The following is a 15502-nucleotide window of genomic DNA, read 5'->3' on the forward strand; positions in this document are numbered from 1 at the left end:
GAAATTAGGGAGTCATAAAATATAAAGCTAGTATTAGAAACGAAAGCTTCTAGTTCATACAGTAAAGCTATATCGTCACGATCAAAGCAATAAAAGTTGGTACATATTTATTTTGACATGCAACGAACAGACAGACTTCGAAGCCAAAGACAATTACGAAGAAAATCAAACATATTTAGGTTTCAATGATTATTTCGCATAACATATATCTCACGATAAAGGACCGATCTGATATAGGTAAATGATTCAATATTTATGCCCGATAAATCATCATTATAACAGTAAAATTATGACCTAACCCACCTGTCTGAAGCCATTGTGATATTATCAAAACAACAACAATCAGCTGATTTCCTAAACGAGATTTTCAAAGCATATTATATAAATCCACGGTTTAATATAATTTTTAAATGCAAATGAAGCAATTATTTGTAATTGCAAGTCAATATTCCATAAAATACAGAAAAATATATAAAATATCTTCTCCCTCATTGGTTGCGCAAACTGTTCAGAAAGTTTTTCATACGGGAAGGGGCGGAGCTTCCAAATAGCTCGCGCAAGAAATAGCATGCTGCTATTCCGAACAAAATTATTACTACGCTTCATTCTGAATATGGGGTCGTTGCAATAATGACCCGCAGAATAGCATATGCTATTTTTTGCAACGCTTATCCAGAATAGCAGCCTTAATATAACACATGTACATAAATGTGTGAAAAACATAGATCTAATAATAGTTCTTTGGGTTTACTTATCTACCACTGGAGTCTTACAAGGCGTATCATTCAAGACGTAATCGGTAAATCACACAAAGTTTGCTAACCAAATATTTCATGTAGGTACGCGGACATTTATTCGCACATATCTTGCCATTTTCACCTCCAGCACGTATTAGAAGTAGGAATTAGTGACATTTTTACACAGTTATCGAAAATATTTTGAATAATCTTCATAATGTTTCATATAAGTGCATACTGCGTGTGTATTAAAGGGTATGCAATGGCATGCAAGGCCACGGCAATTATTGTGCTTTTGCAGGCTGAGAAATGCTCAACAACAACTGTTTAAAACATCAACTCGTACACAAATAATCCACAACACAGGTAAACCGCAGCCAGCTAATCGGTAGTCTGCTGTACGTATAAATTTTTCTTTCTTATTCTTTTCCTTTTACACTTTGACTGATCGTGGATAAAAGTTTTCTTAATTTACGTGTGGTTAACCATTGAAGAATCGTCTTAAAGTAAGCAAGAGTTTTTTCCCATCGCTCATCATCTTCTGCAATGCCAGAGCAGACATCCTTGTAAACTTTAAACATTTTAAACATGATACTTGTCAGCAAGTAAATAAAATAATTACTTTTTTCTAAGGGGATTCTAATGAAAGTAATAACCTGGGTATAGCCTTGCATTAAAATGCATGTATCCTGGTGTTTTTGCCCTCGATTTTATTTTTTATTAATTTTTGCGGAAAACATCGAGGGTGTGTGAACTGATGCATAGATAATCCTCAACACAGGTTAACTGCAGCCGGATAATCGGGAGTCCGCTGAACGTACAAATTTTTCTTTCTTTATCTTCTCTTTTTATACTTTGACTAGCTTTTACTTTTATACCCACGAATTAATAATTTTCATCAATTTGCAGTGTAGTAGTAATTTCACTTGAAATGAACTGGCTGCAAGATTCATTCAATTCATGAATCGTAGAATAAAATATCAATTTCAATAGCCGAGTTATGGAGAACTCTAAATCTGAAATAGCAATTTCAAGAGGTAAAAATAACATCAACTAATAATCAAATCTCTGATTGCCGGCTTTGTGCAATAGAGTATTTGCACATTTTTGGTGAGGCCTATTAAAAATATCAGTTTGGTTTAATTAAGCAAAATTCCGATTCCTTCAGTCGTACGATCATGGGTGAATTTGTTATTTACAAATAAACTTTCCAAAATCAATGTTGCGCTTAAAACACTCCGCCGCCATGTCAGACGGCTTGTGACGTCAATCCCCATACTCAACTGACTGCAGTTCCTCCGATCACCTGCGATTGATGGATATTGTTGTTTATGAACACTGAGGTGAATCTGACGGAATAGACCATCTGTCCTACTATAAATTAGTGGTATATTTCGTACAATAATTCTTTAAGTTCGTAGCCATGAGCGAAGATAGATTAATGGCTTGTAGGACAAAATTCCGGAATGGATATTGTTTTGTTCCGATATGTGGGAGCACCCGTGTTTCTACACCGAACAAGATTTTTATAGATGTTCCCGATAACCCTGAACTACGACGGAAATGGTTATTGGCAGCCCGGAGGGATCTTAATTCGATGCCATTATTACACACAAAAAGAGTATATTATTCCATTCAGAAAGGAGAGACTAATGCGTAATACTGAAGCATATGTATGTTTGATATGCAGTTATTCTTGTATACAAACGGCCGTGTATTCATTGATGATATACATTGCATATGTTTTCACTTCGGATGCTTACTTTCATTATGTATGCTTGATGACTATGGAAAAACATAATTAGCAACGTCAGCATTGTAAGCATTTATACTCGAAAAGCAGATATACACAATGTTGGAGTGGAAAAGGAAAATTTAAAAATTTTACAATGCAGTAAAGAATCGTAAAGAAAATAACGTTACGGTAAATGTATGAATGGTACAAATTTGAAACATTGCAAATACCTACATGCGAGCAATTAGTGACATATGTTTGCAACTCTTAAAATGTTATAGTTGAAGAAACACAACAACCTGCCTCGCTACATTTAAATTTTCAAATATTGACAGCATAAAAGTGCGGAAACATAGGGAAAAATAGTTTACTAGTGGTGTTAATGTATAAAAAACAATGCAAAATTACCCTTACTTGTACATATTTATTGCTCATCATATCACAAATAGCACTATCACTCCTACCGTAACAAAAATATGACCAAAACAAAAACGAACAACAGCGCAACGAAATGCGTGAAATGTAAACATTGGCGAAAGCTCACAATGAATTGGCAATAGGTTCAATACGTAATAAAATCAAACAGAACTTAGAAGCGAACAAACGAATGAAAATTAATACGCGCTCGTTGTATCCCTAAAGCACAGCTAGTTCAAATATGAAACATATCCCCTTCGCAATAGTCAGATACCTTTGATCGAAATGTATACGGTTGGTTGAACCAGCATGGAAGAAATAATTTCCTCGAAGATGTTACATTCACAACTCACTTCACTCTTTACTTCATCGTCTATATGCGATCGAGTTAGAGACTTAAGTGTTGGATGAAACGCTTCACGAGTCTACTATCTCCCAACTCGGGAGAAAACGAAGTTACAGACCTTACAAAAACGAAGATAGGCCCTAGGTATACACCGATCACGAAGGGGTCTACGTCTGGGAGGTTATTTGAACAAGCCTTAACGAAACCAGGTTCCATTTTGCACATTTACTTGCAGAAAAATGAAGAAATATCACGTAAAATACGTGAAATATAAGTTATTCATCAATGCTCCCGTCCGCTTGCAACTATACTATGGGAGATGACGTCACGTAACAAATAGCCAATTACAGGCCGTTTTACCCTACAGAATTTCGATGCTAAAACAAAGCTTATTAAAACTTAAATAATAAATTAATAACAAAACACATGGAATTTTCATTAAACATATGTGAACTTCAAACATGTATGCACTAAATGGAAAGGGTTTCATGCTTATTCCTCACCCATGCAAACACTCTATTTAAAAGACAAGGTAATGGTATTTGCTAAGCCTGTGTGCTCAACAAGGAGTTTATAAGGAAGGGGTTACTTTTAACTGACTTGGGTCCAAAACACCGTGAAAATTGGTGAAAATGCACGTTCTTACAGACGTAATTCTTAGTCTGTATAATTCGACCAAGGACTTCCTACTGCATCACCATCCTGTACAAAAGGCACCGTTGATAAATACACTTTTTCACTGGGCCCATTGCATTTCGGACACTGAGTCGCTGATTTAAGAGAAAAGACATCTAATGGCGACAGTGAAACAGAATGGTTACCCGGTTTCGGCGCTAAAAAGGACCAAAAGAAAACCACACTCAAGTTAGAAAACAGAAGACACAAAAGCCTGGGCCGTCATCCTCTACGTCGCAGGGACCACAGAAAGCATTGCCAGTGCCCTGAAAAACCACGGCGTTGCCACAAGGTTCAATTGCATGAAGAAAATTGGTGACTTGCTGCCCTCAGCCAAAGATATAATCCAGCATGACCTTCATGAAGGTGTGTACAAGGTGCCTTGCACTTGCGGGAAAACATATATTGGTGAGACTTGTCTTTCACTGAAGGTACGAACACAAAAGCATCGAAGGGCCACGAAGAATAGGCAATTCCAGCTGTCAGCCATATCGGAGCATGCCTGGACCCCCGGGACATGACATAAAATTTGGCGAAGCCAGGATAATATTAAAAGAAGGCAGATATTATCCCATATTTATCCGAGAAGCAATTGAAATAGCCCGGATGGACACTTTTAATAGGGAAGATGGCCACCACTCGAATGCCAATTGGAGGAGACTAATGAAACGGACCAATGAGAGAGCAGCAGCCACAACTGGCGGGAATGAGCCCCTGTATAAGGAGGACAAAAATCGTGGACCTTTGACCTGAAGACGCTGGCAGCAGTGCTAGCGAAACTGTTGTCATCAGAAACAACCAGATGCGGTAGCACACGAAGAATGGAGATTGTGGAATGGTGACTGGCATGTCGCTGTGGGGTTGATCTATCTCGAGCCTATCTCCATCCTTCGCAGTGCTACTTATTGTGATGATTAAAAATGGGTACACATGCAAATTTGTGCTGAGGAGAAAAAATGGAATGAGCTGGAACTTCATAGAACTGCTTTACATAAAATGATAATCAACATGAAAGCCACAATAAATGACTTTTGATATTCTTCATCCTGTTATATAATTGGAATGCCAATTGAGGTTTTGAGGGATCACTTTCATATTCAATTATGTAAAACTTTAAATTGTAGACTTCTAGTAAAACCATTGTTGGTGTTCTTATAAAACTAGTGTGGGTCGATTGAATTTAAAATTGTTCCTTTGCTTTCTATGCCTGTTATATGCTTACACTTCTTCAGTACAATGTTGTTTTATGTATTTCAGAGACCAAATGCATTGAAACACTGACGGTGCTTGGAGAATACAAAAACACCCCCCCACCTCTTGGATTACCGGATGAAAATGAGGTAAATGGCAATTTTCAAGAATTGTATGTATTAAGTCATTTTGGCATTAATGGCCCATCAATCTACTTCTTCTAATGAGTGGAGCTCTGTCAGATAGTTGACCCTTTTAGGTTACATGCTATCTTTAAAATCATGATCAGTGCTAAACTTGAAAATTGAAATAATGGCTGGCATTAATTGATGCTGAAAGTTGCTAAATTTTCAAATCGTTAAAGGTGTTTTATACATCCATAAAAAGCTGCTTTTGCAGGCTTAGTTGATTTTGCCAATTGCAAGTTTACTTTGTAATGTTCAATTTTCACAGATAATTGGAGGAAAAATGCATGTAATAAGTGAGTAAAAAAATTCCCTCGTTTAATTCGGTGTTATTTAATCTGTTTTTTAAAATTTAATCAGGATTATTGGTAATTATCAGCTTTATAGTGACTTAAAAATAAGCCGATTCTTCTCATACTCCCGGGACGTAGACAGTACAATATAAAGAATTATTTCAAAAACCTTAAATATACATCTTTCTTTGTAATATTTATAAACTGTTCACTTAATGTTTGCGGGTGAGCTTTCGTGAGATCGCCGACACTCGGAGGGCTTCGTAGATGGGGAGGGGAAGTATCGAGAGAGAGAGAGAGGAGGAGCAAACTCAATGCTACCCTAGCCACCCTTGTTGGTCACTGAAAGCGTGTGAGTCACGCATGGCCAAAGATATTTTTAGCCCTATCCCGAGACAGTGTACCGAGTGATTTGGAGAGAATTGAGGATAATCCCTTCACCGAAGCCCAGGGCAATGTCTGCCACCACACTGGATGCGATAAAGTTGGTGAAAGGCATACTTCGGTGAAACATTGTGATGAATGAGGAGTGCAAGGGAATTTGTAAAGTATGATGATAGGTGAAAGAAATAAGCGTAACGGATATCTTTTAAAAATCATTTATTATGAATGATACAGTGCCGTGGCTAACAAATCATCATCCTCATCTTCACTCCCATCAGTTTCTTCTTCTTCGCAGTCACATTTGGCAAGCTGCACGATGGCAGGCTCCATAATATTGTCTCTGGCTATTTCTTTTTTGAATCTTCCCCTGTTCATGGCTGCAAGGACACAAGTTGCCCACATTATTCACAATTTTCTTTGCGTCACTGGGGAGCAGCATGTTGACCATGTGAACTTTCTTCTCCGTATCGACTTAAATCAGCACACTCAAAGGGTACCCTTCTAAATAGGAAGTACTTAAAACTGTGTGGGTTTGGTACGATGGAGATCATTAAAGATCGAGGAGGAAATAGTTGGTGGGAAAAGGAATGGAAAAGGTGAGAGAAATTGGTCAGAAAAGGTATTGAAAACGGGATTGAATGGCAAGTAAAAGGAAAAGTAAGGAAGAAGTTGTGTTCGAGTAGAAGAGCATCAAGCGAACGTGTGAGGTTTGGCAACACTGCAAGCCGATTCACAATGAGGTCTTACACAACAGAGGTCTGGGAGCGACTGAATTTCCGAAGCACTGGGCCACGTCTGCTGATTGGCAAAGGGAAAGTCATGTGCCGAGAAACTGTCCCTCCCCTCACCGTCACCCACTTCCTCTAGCTGCACCAGCTCACCCTCAAACATTAAGTGAACAGATTCTAGATTTGTCTGATAACTGCAGTAGGGCATCTGGCCCAGAGTGTAATTTCTGTCAATGTCAAACAGCTTCTTCCCCTTTAGGCCCTGCTCTATTCATACATATTCATAATGTTGTATCTTTTTAAACTACCCAATAGGGTGGTTTCCTATTATTTTTTTATTGCGTAAATCTAAAGATTATTACTCCTGGAGTACGTATTTCACGCATATAGATTTTTAAATGACAATATCTATTTTTCGCGATTAAACAAAATTTTCAAGCATGCGGAAACGCGACGGCTATGTATGAATGCCGGGAAAACTCCTGTGTGACATCGTTCTGGTTCCCACTGCCGCAAGTGAGGTGACCTTGGGGTGAGGCTCTGGGTGCTGATACGACGCAGGATGGTAGCAGAGTACCATGCTAGCTGGTAGCGCTTGGCTTAAATAAGGATTATTAATACCTTACCAAACGAGGAAAACTTTCCGACCCTAGCCAGTTTTAATAAGTGATTATTAAGACATGTTTCCCTGAGCTCTGTGCCTCAAATATACATTGGTAATCTCAGACGATGTACTCCTATCTACTCGTATAGAAACTAGGTCCCTGTGACGTCACGTGGAGTGGCATCGCATGGGCGCCAATCTGGCCTTTTTCAAATGCTGTTAAAATTGACCATTGCCATATGTCTTAACTGGAATTGCTGAAACCAAATAATTTGTATATTATGAACGCACTAGTGGTGGGTAACGAATCGCAATCAACGCCTTTCGTTTTCTTTGATGAAGGAAACTACTCTATTATTTTGGTGTCAATTGAATTCAGCCAACATCAAAATTATGTGTATGTTCTTTCATGTATTGAGTGGCGAAGATTTTTATTATATGATCTAGTGTTAAATTAATATCATTTCATTCAATAACAAGGAAGTATTTTTGAGCTCCTTTGATATTCTTGTTTTTTTCTTTGAATATGCTAGAAATCTTAATGGAATACTTTTTTTGTTTGTTTTTCAGTCTGGGCAGATGTACAGCCAGATAACTGGTGCATGCGTAGATGAAGATATAGGGACAGACTCAAGCAGTGTTTCATCTGACACCATGTCTCAGAAAAAGAAGGCTGTATCCTCTGATTCCACCCCTGGAGCACCCACGCTCAATCACTTAGGTAAAGAGTCCATTTTTGTAACAACTGCTTGGTATCCCCCTGTCAAGAAAATTATTTCATATTTTATGTCATTCACTCAATGACATTTTTTCTTCATTTGCACGGGGTGAAGGAAAATTGTGTCATGAAATTTAAACTGTGGATAGTTGATGCAAATAAGGAACCAAAACTACTAATGATGTCAGGGTGGAAAATGCACCATTTTTACGCTCTAAAGAAACTGTGAGCCAAGCTCTGCGATTGGCGATGATTTTGCTGCTGGATGCTCCGAACAACTCTTGGCCTCAAGTGCCTTGCTTGCCAGAGATTGTGGTGTATGCAAGGTAGCACAATAACTCAGTGGTAACACGCCAACCTTTCAATCTGGAAGCCTGGGTTCAAATCTGTTACCACTTCAATTTTATTTTCATAAGCTTGGAAATTTTATTACTTGAAACGTCTGGCCTTACGAGCCATTTAACCATTTTTCAGTTGACCGGCAGCGCTGTGGTTGTAAAATCACAATAAAAAACTAGGAATCTCTGGCAGGCAAAGCATTTGAGGTCATGAGTTGTCCCGAGCATGTGCACTCGTGCTTGCCATAAAGTTTCAGTCCCTTAAAAGTGGTGATTTTGGTTCCTACTGGCAGCAGCTATCCAGGGTTAAAATTTTGAGCTATAATTTTTCTCCACCCTATGTATTGAAAGCTATTGGGAAATCCTGCTTGGCTGAAAAACATAGTGTTCTCTAATTTAACCAGGCATTCTTTCCGTCATGCTTTTCTTCAAACCAATTGATGTGATAATGGGATTGATGATGTGCTTCACAAGATTTCAGCTCGAATTGCTGATTAGTTACAGTGGAACCTCGATCTGTCGTTTTTCAGGGGGATGGATGAAAAAAACGATGAATGAGGGAAAACAATCAATGCAGGAATGTTTGTCCGAGTTGCCTACGTCCAAGGATCCGCTGGATTTTTGCAAATTATGACATTCATTAATGGATTCAAACGAGATTTCAGCTGATTACAGGAATATTATTACTTTATTGAAACACTTAGGTCATATTGTTGATTCGACTTATCTCTCTTTCTAAAATCCTAAAGGAACAAGCCGCCTTGCTAAAAAATGTTTGCACTCCACTCGGAATTTTCACGGCTATTATGCATTTCTGTCTGATGTAAAAATTCTTATCCATCAAATGCCATTTCAAGTACATGTATTTACAAGAGAAATGTGCGTGTTATGCCTCAAACAACTGATTTCGCCATCGCAAGGATTGGTTATGAAATGGATCAAGAAGGCCAAAAATAGTTTATTATTTGAAATGTTCCTTTCTAGCAATTAAATTTTTAATATGATTGAGGCAATGTGGCATTAATCGTCATCGGCACGCCCACCTGATCCTCAGCTTCATCCCACTTCTTGTTTTCACCAGGGATCTTGCTCTACCCCCACCCCTGCCGTCATGTGCTACCGGACATACCGAGGCATTCTGCAATATTCACACATTTCTAGTCCGGATTCTTTTCTTCATCATCAATTATTTTCAGTCCATCTTTTAAAGTTCTCACTTGTGTCTTCGGAAGGGCCATGGTCCAAAGATGAATAAGAATAAAACTAATAAAAATGAAACCGGACTTTATTGAACCCACACGGAAAACGCTCGCCGGTTTTAAGTCAACCCACCCTGGAAAGTACGGAACCACTCGTACCAGGTGAAGTTCAGCACTAATGCTATCGCGTACGGCGTAAGCAGAGCTTAGTGCAGAGGGTGAAGCATGACCATATGACTGCGCAATTAAATTTTTTATCCTATAGAGAAGGCAACTTACCCACTCATTTCTAACAATAAGTAGCATAGCTCTAGATGAGCAGATGAATTCAGATTGCTAGTAGGGAGAAACAAAATATCCTGAGAAGACATCGCTTCGTTAGCACCTCAGACAGGTGAGACTTGTAGCATAACTCGTAAATTGTAACCAGACGCCCTGTTTTCGAAAAAAAAATCCGCATCAACTGCCGTGAAGCTCACTATCAGCTGCGAGGATATCGTTATTCGCCAGAAATCACCATCGTATCATTCCAACTATTTCCTTGCTTAAAATGTTTAAATAAAGTTAGAAATACGTCGTGTTTGGTATCAATCTTTACTGAATTACGTGCACATCACTAATATGTCAATATAATAAAAGTATAATACCAATTGCCGAAATTCATTTTTAGATACCTTTTAGGCTAATTGGTGATTCATGCAGCAGTTGACCTCAACCTTTGAAGCGAGTCGGCTAAAAAAAGTCAGCGGTCGAGAGAGGGGGAGGCGTGAAAAAGGTTTCTTTTGTTCTCGAGTAACTTGATATTTTCTTTCGAAGCTAAGGTCATCGTAATACGATCCCTGCTCGAGCTGGGACCTTTTTCTTATTTCGGAGAAGAAGAAAGCTTCAACCGGGGGGGGAGGCGAGTGCTGAATGGAGGGGATACCGGATCTTGGGAAATACGCTAATGTAACTATCCCACGGCACTCTGCTTCTACCTATCGCATTTCAATCTCCTGGGGAAGATTCAAACTATGTGTCTGTTGTTATTAGCCATAAATAACACGTTGTAAACACTTCGTTTCATTTTTATCAAACGATGAATGCGGGAAAATTATTCGACGGGACCGCGATCTCCAAACGATCAATGCGGGAAAACGATACTTCTGGGAACGATAGATGCGTGAAAAAATTACATTGTCTTTATGGAACTTAATTTGGGACCAGGAGCGGCGAACGATGAATGCGGGAACGATAAATCGGGGTTCCACTGTATATACAGTCGGATCTGGATTTAAAGTCTTTGCATTTAACGTTTTTTCACATTTAGCTTTTATTTTTTGGGGTCCCGATTCATTCCCTATTAGAACAATGTAAAAATAATCCGCATTAAGTGTTTCCGCATTTTGCGTTTTTCGGCATTTATGGTCGTAAAAAATTTTCCCCCACAAGATTTTTTGCCCGATTTAAGGTTTTTCATGACGGTTCATTCAAAAGATTATCCAAACCTTCGAATTTCTGCTCGTGAACAAGAAGAGTCCCATAAAAGTTTACCAAGAGTCAATAGAATCAACCGGGGAACGCTTCTTCAACTGCTTTCTTCCGCAAGTGCAGTGCTGGGACCTTCAACTCGCAAGCTAGGTGATTTGTCTTCTCGTAATATTCGCTCCCCTTCTGATCCAGACACCAGGCACTTATTGTGTCAGATGCGATCTAATGGAGCTAAGTCATCCCTTAATATTCTCTTACTACCATATCCTCCACTTCTTGAACTTGACTTCGATGATACGTGACCACTGATTGCACGAGTTATTCTCCGAGGGCCGCTACAATGACGGTTTTCTCGTAATGCTTTCACTTGATGGCTTGTGCCCCTTTCAACTCTACTCTCCACGGTAAGTCCATTGTTAGCCCAATATTTTTACAGTCGGCTACTTTCTCTTTTCAAAAGAGGAGGCCCATTATCAGTTGCGCAGTTCACTAGATGATTCTTTCTATAATCCATTCCAAGGTCAGTTTCCACGGAGGAACTGCGAAAGAACCGAGGAAGCGTTTCCCCTGTCATGGTCGTGAGTGAGAGCATTCTTTCCCCACGGAACAACATTGTTTTACATCGTAATTTAGATATCCCGGAGCCCATTTACTGACGTGCGGTTGGTTGACATCGCTGTCGATTCAAAGATATTTATCTGGGGCTATTTTATGTCAAAAGAGAATGACAATCATAGTTTTGACGAACTATCACGGTCCATAACTCTAAATAATCGCTCATGCTGGAAAAAAATCACTGTATAATCACGGTAAAAAAGATAAAAATACGAAAATCCACCAGGTATCCCTTGGTGGTTGACTTCGACATCATAACTCGGATGAAGTTGCCAAACTCCAGAGGCACTGACAATTTGTCGGATGAAATCCAGTTCTGTTGAAGATTAAACCTTTTCACTTAACAGAGTTTAGCTAATCGCTATTCAAGGTCCAACCAAATTTTATTAAAAGCTGCCGAGAAACAAGGTGAGTCGGAGTCAAGGTGATCAGCGCGCCGCGTAAGCAACTTCTCCCGGCTCCATTCGACCTGCATGAGGCCGCGGATACATAACAACGAATCTGGTGTTATCGTCGAGTTGAATCACCATCGACTTGTAGGCATACCATAATTAAGATTCTCCTTTTTTGGATGACCTCGAAATCCAAAATGTGCGCACAGGAGGCTTTTTAAAGGCTCATAAATCCCTCGTTTCGCCGAGGCAACAGAAAATGTTAAGTTGCCAAAATCCCAGAAAACCACCCTTTTACTAGATATTCGGTAGTTTAGATTTCGGGATTAGCAATCTTCTGCTGTCTCTTTATTTCACTCATCTTTATTAATGCAATGATTTTTCGAGTACCTACTTACACCTTTTCTTATTATATTAGAAATGCTAGAGTCACCTACATGTCACTTTTACGGAAAAAATTTTAAAGTTTCATCGAGACCTCTAAAATATGCATAAAAATGGAATCACTAATGTCCATAATAATATTCCGTGTGGGAATGCTTTTAAGTTGATGTATATTATAATTTTCTTAAATATTTCATTAAAACAACCGTCATCCTCTCATTACTTATTTTTACTATCCATTTTTTTAGCTGATTCCTGAAAAGTATTATCCAACCTTCATTGGGCGGAGAACATTTAATAATGAATTTTTGCTGCATGCAGCACCTTTCAGTTAATTAAAATAATATTTTTTAATTCATAAAAAGCTATTCCAATCATTACATACCTTAAAACTTGAAAGAAATGGCAAGTCCTCATTTAGTGTTTGTCCACATTTAGTGTTTTAAATTTTGTCCCCCCTGAAAAACCTTAAATCAGGATTCTACTGTACTAGTCAAAGATTTAAAAAAATGTCAAAGATGACGCAAGTTTGTGATTTTTAAACAATTTTGAAATTTTTGTAACACTTCTTATTCAACATATAAATATTTCATTACATAAGTGAAACCTCTCTTATGTGAAACTTAATGTGCCGAAATTTTGCAGTTTAATCGGTGGTTTGTTCCCTGGAGGTGATTCACACGTTGCATCATCCCAGGGGCACGAAAATGTAAATGAGACTGCATGCATTATCTTCATTCTACCTTTTCATACTTCAAAACCATGGAAAAACAATGCCAATTCTTGCAATGAGTGTGAAGCAATCTGTTCATTCTCAATGAACCTGTTATCCAGGAAAACGTGCTAACCAGGGAAGTAAATAATAGAAATTGGGGTTGTTGCAATCCGTGTAAAAGTCGTCATAATTACAATAATTGTCCAAAGTTCTTGTAGGATCTCCTTCCTGAACTCTTTTCACCTTTAAAATCAAGAAAATTAACACTTAACTGCCATAAAAATACCATATCGCAATGTTTTCATAGATTTCTCAGAGACAATAGGGTAGTTTCCTTCATCAAAGAAAACGAAAGGCATTGATTGCGATTCGTTACCCACCATTAGTGTATTCATTATACACAAATTATTTGGTTTTTGAAATACTGGTTTAGACGAATGGCAAGGTTCAAATTTTATCCTCATTTGAAAAAGGCCAGATTGGCGCCCATGCGATTCCACTCCACATGACGTCACAGGGACCTAGTTTCTACACGAGAGGATAGGAGTTATACATCATCTGAGGTTACCAATGCATGCATGAGGCACAGAGCTCAGGGAAACATGTCTTAATAATCACCTATTAAAACTGGCTAAGGTCGGAAAGTTTTCTTCGTTTGATAAGGTATTAATAAACCTTCTTTAAGCCAAGCGCTACCATCCAGCAAGGTACTCAGCTACCCGCTAGCAGCCTGCGACGTATCAGCACTAAGCCTCGCCTCAAGGTCACCTCACCGGGCGGGAGGGGGAACCAGAAATACGACGTACGGAGATATTTCCCGGCATTCATACTTAAGCGTCGCATTTTCGCGCGCTTGAAAATTTTCACTTTTCATTTAATCGCGAAAAATAGATATTGTCATTTAAAAATCTTATAGCGTGAAATACGTACTCCAGGAGTAATAATCTTTCGATGAAGGCAATAAAAAAATAATAGGAAACCACCCTATTGCATAAAAATGTTATCAATATCTGGTCATTTGTCGTATATGTTTAAAGCGGACAAGTTCAGCTAGGTCATTTCTTCTTTCTCAGAGATTATTCGTAGAAAATGACGATAACCATGAGTATATCAATTGGTTGTTTTAAAAAATCATAAAAATTGTGCTACATTTTTGTAACCATAAATCTTGGCAACAGCCGTACACATTCGTTTTCACAGGGTGTTCATCATTTTCCTTCTCAAAATGGATACATAGAGGCTTGGTAAGTAGCATTTTTTTGCATTATAACTGTTTTTTGAATAATGGATTTCAATGTATTCATTTCTTATCGATTTAATTTTTTTTTTATTTTAGTGGACATCAAGCGTAGGCACGATAATGATGACGAGGCTACTCCTGGACCTTCTGGAATATCCTCCAGTTAGTACTTATGCTTTATTGTTTTAATTTTTTCTGAATTATTATACTGTAGATATATTCTTACTCATATCTGTAATTTTTTTTTTTAGGAAAAACATGTTCATCACAGCAGGAAAAAAGAAAGCGGCTCAGGAATCCCCCTCCCATTTGCTAACCGAGGCTTCAGGTTTGGTGCTTCGAATACATGTATACACAGGATCGGCAGATAAAGATGTTGGAGGCCGCGGACATGCTGGGAAAGTGGTCCATTCCCTCCTAAATGATTTTAAGGGCAAGGGTCATTCCGTATTCATGGATAATTTTTATAACAGTGTGAATATATCGAGAGAACTGCTTGGGGAAAAAGTTCACACCACGGGGACACTAAGGGGAAACAGACAAAACAACCCTTCAGAAATTGTGAAAAGAAAATTGAAGAAGGGGGAGGTAATACACCGATGGTCTGAAGACGGTGTTTGTGTGTTAAAATGGCATGATAGGCGTGAAGTATTGCTGCTAAGCACCGAATTTGGCCCAGAAATGGTTGATATCTCCGGAAGACCCGGAATTAAAAAGCCTCAAGCAGTTGTAGAGTACAATCGCTCAATGGGAGGAATTGATCATTTTGATCAACTATGTGCTTATTATACCTGCGAGCATCGCACACTGAAATGGTATAAAAAACTTGGAATACATATATTTCAAATGATGCTGTTGAACAGCTATGTTCTTTTCAACAAATATAGTGGCGAAAAAAAAACCTTCATGATTTCCGACATGAGGTTATCGGGTCTCTTCTACAGATATGTCTGGAACACAGGACTACTCCGTCTACTCCAATGAAATTTTCCAATTGGCATTTCCCCCAACCTACCCCTTTTTCCGCCAGCGGCAAGAAACATCGCATCCAAAAGAGGTGTAGGGTGTGCCATAAACAGGGCATAAAAAAGATGGTGACGTACATGTGTCCCGACTGCAAGGATGAACCAGGTCTC

General features: G+C 38.6%; 1 protein-coding gene across 2 annotated transcripts in view; it reads left to right on the top strand.

The window, feature by feature from the left end:
- The window catches only part of LOC124155181, a 130384-nt gene that overhangs the window by 34092 nt on the left and 80790 nt on the right, over window positions 1-15502 (top strand). For both annotated transcript variants that reach the window (XM_046528901.1, XM_046528907.1), the window contains 2 exons: window positions 5168-5250; window positions 7866-8016. In XM_046528901.1, the coding sequence (XP_046384857.1) occupies window positions 5168-5250; window positions 7866-8016 (234 nt within the window). The remainder of the gene's footprint in view (window positions 1-5167; window positions 5251-7865; window positions 8017-15502) is intronic.

This window comes from Ischnura elegans, chromosome 1 (genome assembly GCF_921293095.1).
Source record: "Ischnura elegans chromosome 1, ioIscEleg1.1, whole genome shotgun sequence".
In the NCBI taxonomy this organism is placed as follows: domain Eukaryota; kingdom Metazoa; phylum Arthropoda; class Insecta; order Odonata; family Coenagrionidae; genus Ischnura; species Ischnura elegans.